Raw genomic sequence first — 8,036 nt, 5'->3', positions numbered from 1 at the left:
CAGGAGACAATCCTCCCCTGGAGCAATGCAGGGTTAAGGGCCCGACGGCTGTGCGGATCTTATTGAGGCTACACTGGGATTCAACCCACTAACCTTGCGTGTCCCAGTCATTTTACCTTAACCACTATGCTACATTACATTACATTATTGGCATTTGGCAGACGCTCTTATCCAGAGCGACGTACAACAAAGTGCATACCCATAACCAGGGATAAGTTCGCTGAAAGACCCTAGAGGTAAGTACAATTTCAACTGCTACCTGTACAACAAAGATAAGGACAAGGGCCATTTTTTTTTTTTTTTTTTTTTTTTTTTTTTTTTGAACAAACAAACAAACAGAGCAAAAGTCACCAAAGTTAACTATCCAAACACTGCTTACCTAGCCAACTAAAATACTGATACACAAGTCACAGAGACAACAATTAAGGTTCACAGGGAGGTAGGGAGGGATGGGGAGAGGTGCTGTTTGAAGAGGTGTGTCTTCAGCTTGCGCTTGAAGGTGGGGAGGGATTCTATAGTTCTGACCTCAACGGGGAGTTCGTTCCACCACCGTGGAGCCAGAACAGACAGTAGTCGTGAGCGTGAGGTGGAGGTTCTGAGAGGGGGAGGTGCCAAGCGGCCTGTGGAGGCTGAACGAAGAGGTCTGGCAGGGGCCGCCCGTCTTTTACATGTCCTCAAACACAAAGGCCTGAGAATCACCAAGAACCCCTATAAATTATTTTGGCTGTAGAAGCCAGCAAGCGGCAGCTTTATTACTTCCTTATTGTGTTAAAACTGATATATAGTGCTTGTGTAAAATAAAACCAAATTAAGAAAATAAATTAATCAATGGAATATAGCACATTTCACTCATAGCCCATGATTTACCACATCTTTGCTAAAATATATGTACTGAATATTTCACAAATATGAACTGGAGAAAATGGGTTCGCGGGAAACACGAAAAGTGTAAATTCATTCATGATATTTGCTTTATCAGTAACACAAATTAACCAAATCACACAACACCGATTGGTTCTTTTTCTTTTCTTTTTTAATCGAGAATTGAGGTGGTCCAATCACAACAGGAATCAGAATAAGATTCAAAATCTTAGTGTTCTCGCTTTCTGCTTAGAAAGCAACAAGTGTACTTACATTGGTTTTCATTCATTTACAGCATCTAATATCAATGACATTGCACTGCACTGCATGTGTACAAAAAGTCTAAAACCTACATTTTCAAACAAATTTTCAGTGATTACCAGTGGTGTCTGGTGAGCTGAAAATTGGTGGGTCACAAAAGTTTGTTGAAACTAATCATCAATCTCAACTGGTTTTCATCAATGTCTCTTGATTAACAAGCGTGCCAACAATAGGACTAATCAATTGACAAGTAACACACTGCTTCTACATATTGTGTTAAGGGGATTCAATCACAATTCAATTTATCCGTAAAATTTTTTTTATTTTTATTAATCACCAAGTAGCCTACACTTATCAAAAAGACACACCACTCTGTTATCTACTGCATTAGCTTCCTGAATAACCAGCAATAACAAAACCTGCCGAACAGATTTTTTCCAGTCTATTCTCTGAGGTTGAGTGCAGAGAAAGACTGAAGTGTGTTGATAAAATGTGCACAATTTCGTAAATAAAAATAAATGTACTTGGCCAAGGCTACTAAACTGCCAAACTGGGAAGAGGTGGCAACATCTGATGGTACTTCGGATTATTTTGTGAATTAATCCTTGGCTTGATAGAGGAAGTCTCCACCACTGCTTAGTGATAAAAGGTGATTTCTCGAAATCGTATTTGTTGTTTAATCTCCCTCACAAGGATGTGAAGAAGCTGCATGTTAATTTTCCGATTGATTAATCCTATCGTTGGCACGCTTGTTGATAAAAAGAAATGAATTGAGTGCAATGATTTGTTTAAAAGGAAAGCAGTTTTCAGCTCACTGGACACCACTGGTGGTTACAAAAGGGAAAATGTGGAGGGAAATATGTAACAGCCCACATAACCCGGAATACACCCTGCATCAATGACAATCAGAGGATTTTTTTTGGATCCATAGCTGAACAATACTCCTAGCAGAAACGGCAGTTGTAGAAACCATTGCTTTTACTTCAAAAGGCATTCAGCACCCAGAAATAAGCATCCATATTTTTGCATTAAAACCTGGTTCTGGTATCTTTAGAAGTCCTCTTTCTAAAGATAAACAACAAGAATGGAACCTAGTCCCCGGTGGACTCTGCGGTGTCTTGTTTCACGAAAATCATTCATCATTAATATAAATTGGAAAAGTGTGCAAAAAATATATTCAAACAACCATCAATGTTTGGCTATTGTTCAAATGATAGCAATAAGGCAAACGAGAGATAATCTGTTGAAATGGCTGTGATTAGCTCAACCGTGAAGATTGTTTCCCTATCATACAGCTATATGTCAGCAAGATTGCTAAATAATGAAAGGTTTAAAAAAAAATAAAAAAAATAAAAGGACATGTGCCACACATGTCCCTTAACTCATATCTAATGAATGATTAAGAATTTTTTCTGATGGTCCTGGAATTTTTGAGTTCATTATGGGACATTTCATGAAGCTTATGGATATTAAGGCTTTAAATAAAAATAAAAAAATAGAAAAATACACTGCATGCCAAAAATACTCCACAAGAACAAGCACAACCGAGGGCAACTCAAAAGCACTGCAGAAGGTCATATTACAAAACACAAAACCGAAATTTTGTCTGCAAAAATACATATATAGGACGTCCCTATAACTGGAGCTGGGACATCGGTTCGTAAAATAAATTATTGTTCATCTAGTCAAGATTTATAAAAACAATTTCTATCTAGATCACTTTTAAAACTCGTCATGCCGTACTAAGGCCTCTCCGAAGTCAGTCGCTTGGCTCCCAACAAACAAATCGTATTTGTTGACTATTTCTTCTCTGGTGAGGCGACCATCCTGCAACAAAAGTAATGAGATGGAAAGGTCAGTACAGGAGCCACAAACAATGTCGACCAGCGAAACCCGCCCAATTTACCCAGCACGGAGGCTCACCTTGTCCGAATCCGACTCGTACACAAGGTGCTTGGCCTCTGCTTCCGCGTGGTCGTAGTCGGTGGGCAGGATCCAGTCCATGGTCTCCTCTTTGTCCATCTTCCCGTCCCGGTTCTTGTCTCTGAACTCGACGAACTGCTCGCGCTCCGTTTTCACCCATTCCGGCTCCTGGGGATCGCTTTCGTGGTTGTACATGTCGCCTGGCAACAGAGGACACGCTCAGCGCAAAATTCCACAAGGGGTTCCACACTAAATTCTCTGCTCCACCGGGATCTAGTGGATTTATTTTTAGCTGGGGTCAGTTCGAAATGACAACAAATAGATTGTGCCTATACTTAGGCTTCACTGTTAGAGTAAACCAATGAAACTCCTTATTAGAATTGAGTGATCAGAAATACATTAGACTGCTTTCTCAAATTTGAAAATTTAACTTCAATGAGGAGTGGAATAGTAAGGAAAGTGCACCTCACCACATACCTATGTATTCATTCAAGTCAATAAAGCCATCTCCATTCTTGTCAATGTCCTCCATCGTTTCCTATGGGGAAAATGAGTCAACTTGCTCACACATACAACTGTGTTTTTACACGCATAATATCATCAAATTACACCAGCTCTGGTCTCAGACCGTCATAAACATTCTTATCTTGAGAAACGTGAAGTATACACATTTTAGTCTATGCTAACAGGCCAGCAAACACCTCCTGCAGTAGTTTCACACATTTCAATATTCCTGTGAATCCTCCTTCGTAAATCAATCATTTCACAGGAGTGCACTTTACCCCCTGTAGAGGGACAGTTGAAGGTGTCCGTAAAAGGTGACATACCAGCACTACAATATCCTTCATGTATTCGTACTCCTCTGGGTGCAGGAAGGCGGTGAACTCCTCCTTGTCTGCGATGAGATTGCCGTCCTTATCCGCCTTCTGAAAGCGCCGCTCGTCTCTGGCCATCATCTGCTTGTAATTGAACCCGTCGTCTGGCTCAGGGTCGTCTGAGGAACAGGAGGAAATATAAACAGCCTATAGTAACCGCAACAGGGTCTGCCCATTAGATTGCATTATGTAAATACAGAGCGGATGCCATTTTGTATTTTTCCAGTACAGGTACATTATCCATGAAGAGGAACTCGAGGAACAATTTAATATTAAATTACGCAAACGAACAACAGCGGTGCCATCTTTGAGGCATTTCAAAATCTGCACCGACATAACAATGCTTTCATTAAAACTGATGCATTCGTTGACTTAAATTCCGTCACCCACGGCCACAGCTCCTCACCCAGGTAAGTTCCGTACGTGACATTCTTGTACTCCTCCCAGGAGATCAAGCCATCGTTGTTCATGTCGAAGTCCTTCCACTGCCGGTCCACATTGTCGTAGATGTACTTCTTCTGTGCCTTTTTAATCCACGCCTTCAGCTCCTGCTCGGTCACGTAACCGTCTTTATCGGCATCGATCTTATCAACGATCATGCTGTGCGAGAGGGAGAGACTTAAAATTAACAAACATGACGTGCTGCATAGATTATTTCGGGAAGCATATCGTTTAGGCTTTGTCTGTTTTTTTTCTGTTTTTCTCTTATTTCTCAGCCTCACAATGGCTTCCTTGACTGTCACTGGTGCAACTCTGGTTCTCAGGTTGACAAACACACATCACAGACTCCAAAGGCAATCTAAAGCCTAGAATCAAGACGAGCTTGCTGAACACTTTCTTATGCCTGCACTACAGGACACAATTGAATAGACCTGACTAATCAGAAAGAGCGGAGCTGTCCAATTACTTTTGGTCCCCGAAAATGAAGCTTTAACCTCATATCCATCTGGAGCCAAAATAACAAATTGTACCGCTGCCCGAATATTTACGGACTGCACTGTAAGCAATTTAGTCATGCACATAAAACATTTAATATTGAGATGAGGAGGTGTGACTTATTAAGCATTATATTCAAACATACCCACATGTGAACACACATCTCTGACTTGCATAAGCTATGACATGGGATTAGAGGAACCAAATAAAACAAAATAATTTAATTAAAATGAGAAAAAAATAGAGTCAGCTGTGATGTAACTAAAATCTTGACGGAGAGGCCACGTCGATAAACGGGAGTAGGGTCCTACCCCAAACGCTCCTTGCTCTCCTCGGGGGTGAGCTGATCGAAGGTCTTGGCCTCCTCTTGCCCCAGGAAGGCGTCGTGGTCGTAGTCGAAGTTCTCGCCATCGTCGTGAACCTTGTCGCTGAGCTGCTCGTGATGGACCCGCTCCTTCTTGTCCGTGGCCGTGGGCTTGCTGGTGGCGTAGACCACGCACAGAGCAAAGCACATGAGGAGGGGGCGGAGTTCCATTTTCATATCTGTGCAGGCGGGAGGGCGGACACACATTACACAACATAACATCACAAGGCGTTTAGCGGACGCTCTTATCCAGAGCGACGTGCAACGAGGCGCAGATCAAACACAGGAACGAGAGTGAAGAGGACCCGAGAGGACAGTACGCTTCCGAGTCCCAGTGTGACCATACAGATATAAATCGGAACCCTTGAAGAATACATCAATTTACAAACTAGCACACCACGGTTGGCAGCTAGAATACCCTGAGTACAACAATACAAAAGCTAATACAAAACACAACAATATCTATATATAACTATATAAGTGCCATTATAGTCTATGGTTTATACAAGGCACACACACACACACACACATACACATTCAGTAAATCCATTCGGTGCATGCAGTCATTTTTTATTCATGTTCCGAAACATAAATAAAAAATAAATAAATAAAAAACATTAAATCGCAGCTACATCCTTTTGAAATATTTTTTTTGGTAAACATATTTCTGGTTGAATTGAGCTTGAGCAAGAGGGATGCAAGTGACCATCTGTAACTCCCATTGGTGGCTTTTAAAAGGAGCCTGTTTTAGATTCAACAAGAAAGTAATCTTAATCCCTGTTCAGCCCCGCGTCGCGCTATATTAGGGTTACATTCCTCAGATGAAGTACGGACAGTAGTCTGCCTGTGAAAGGAACTCGTTTTTGCAGGCCGCATCCGTCTCAGCTGTTAAACAGTCCCGTCAACACATTACACCAGAAGTGCACCAGGAAGTAAGATGGTGGACATCTGCATAAGCCTTTGCCTTGGAAACAGGAAACAAAAGAGTGATGGCCGGATTCCATTACAAGGCATACTGTGTGTGTGTGCCTATGAGGGGGACTGGATCCTATCAAGTCTGTGAGAGAAATAAATACTTATTGGCAGTTACGACCCCCCTGCAGTAGCATTCTGAGGTAACTTAAGGCCAGCGGCATCCAGGAACACCCATTAGTCAACAAATGATCACACAGCAGCCAACTTCACCAAGGTGTGAATGTTGACCTCTTCGGGTAAAGGATATTGGGAACACATTACTCCTTCAGTCTGAGTGTGCATTCACTCGTACTTACAGCTGCAATTGTATCCAGCGAGCAAGTTTAAAATGTTGAAAATAACTTTGATTAGAAAGACCGTTCTAAACCGTTAAAACCCGTTTGAATGGGATCATTGTCGCCTGGTTACAATACATAGCATGGTTCTCAAATGCTTCCAGTGGTTTCACAATGCAGTTCCCAGAAAAGGAGACCGCATCATGTTTCAGGACAATACGACAAGCGAGACATCCCAAACAATAGGCTATCGCGAACCTGATTGCGGATTAAATCCCATTCACATTCGATCATCATTTTACTATTACACTATAGTGGCGCAACCAATTATTCAAACTACAAAACCGAAATGCAAATGCATAAGGGGGAAGAAATACGTCCTGGCCATTACATCGAGTTGCAATAGCATGCCATGTACTCACTTTAATGGCACTGTGACAAGTGAAGTTGAAACATAGCGGATCCGCTGTAAAACGCGTTGCAATAGGCGTTTCCATACCTCTGGCATGAGACTAACCCATGTGAAAAAAGTATGTTGAAGTATATGGCGCACTTGAGAATACTTGAAGTATAGTCGATTTCAAGTTTCTATTAAGTACGTTTAGTATACTATTTTTCACATGCCTCGCCTTCAGAAAAATAAATACCATGCATTTAAAAGGGGCGTACAATGTCGCTTTTAGTCAACGGGGGTTTCAATCACAGACACAAGGATGACGGCTCTACACAAGCAATCGCTCTTGAATGTTCAGTAGTTTAAATCTAACGGAATGAAGATAAACGAATAGTTCATATAACATTCATCACATTACGTTTTGTGTTGATGTTCTGATTCCAAGTAAAGCAGCTCCAATTCTAAGGAAACCCGATCCGGTTATTGGGTCGGCTTAGAACTGTCAAATAATTTGCAAACATTCGCAAATGTAACCACAGATCCAAAAATATTGCGCTTCTTTCTGTATAACCAAGTGGCTATAGTTTCTACCTGGGGCAGTTAGTTGACGTTAGTCGTAATTCCAGAGATGAGAAACCGTACAGAAAAATAGCGGAGTACTGAAAATTACGCATTTTCTGTGTGACCTGCGAAGATATACCGCAAGAAGTTAGCTTGTAGTTGTGATGGAATGTCACAACGAAGATGCTCACTCAATATCTTAAGTTACACCGCTGGCCAGCTGCACAATATACAGTGAGCTAATTGGCAACAATAGGGAATAATGTGTCGACAGGACAACATAAAATCGGCTGAATTAAACGGATACATCTAAATATCACGAATTACGGTCATTAACCGCGGTTACAGGTTACATGCATACGTACCAGTTCTTCTGTCTTGAGGTACAAATACCTTCCCCAATGACTGGACGGCCACTCCAGCAAGATCCGGATATACACCCTTTTGCTGCACAGTTTCCTGTTTAAAAAAAGCTAGACCAATCACATGATAGATACAACCCACCCTGCCGGAGAAGTACAGCTCCTTTGTCACCACAAGATTGGTCCACTTCAGTGCAAAAGAAATTGTTTGATTGGGTGGAAAGCGCCACGTCTGCAAACTATGGGCGC

At 41.7% G+C, this 8,036-nt stretch overlaps 1 protein-coding gene across 1 annotated transcript; it reads right to left on the bottom strand.

Moving 5' to 3' along the window:
* Positions 1-1,011: 1,011 nt before the first annotated feature.
* Positions 1,012-7,872, bottom strand: LOC133118944 (calumenin-A). Its single transcript, XM_061229255.1, has 7 exons — positions 7,791-7,872; positions 5,168-5,399; positions 4,327-4,520; positions 3,873-4,039; positions 3,523-3,583; positions 3,046-3,245; positions 1,012-2,949 (listed from the first exon to the last, which is right to left on the bottom strand). Exons 2-7 carry the CDS (start codon positions 5,395-5,397, stop codon positions 2,845-2,847), a joined length of 957 nt encoding a protein of 318 aa, XP_061085239.1. The 5' UTR covers positions 5,398-5,399; positions 7,791-7,872; the 3' UTR covers positions 1,012-2,844.
* Positions 7,873-8,036: the final 164 nt, after the last annotated feature.

The sequence above is a fragment of the Conger conger genome, chromosome 19 (genome assembly GCF_963514075.1).
Source record: "Conger conger chromosome 19, fConCon1.1, whole genome shotgun sequence".
NCBI classification, from domain to species: Eukaryota; Metazoa; Chordata; class Actinopteri; order Anguilliformes; family Congridae; genus Conger; species Conger conger.
The sequence above is the reverse complement of the archived record's forward strand: the minus strand, read 5'-3'. Positions and strand labels throughout refer to the sequence as shown.

Excerpts from the sequence above, each read along its gene's own strand:
- LOC133118944 (XM_061229255.1), bottom strand. The coding sequence starts at position 5,397 with ATGAAAATGGAACTCCGCCCCCTCCTCATGTGCTTTGCTCTGTGCGTG. Across the intron at positions 4,521-5,167 it reads GAGAGCAAGGAGCGTTTGGG|CATGATCGTTGATAAGATCG; the intron begins GTAGGACCCTAC and ends CCTCTCGCACAG. Across the intron at positions 3,584-3,872 it reads TGAAGGATATTGTAGTGCTG|GAAACGATGGAGGACATTGA; the intron begins GTATGTCACCTT and ends TTTTCCCCATAG.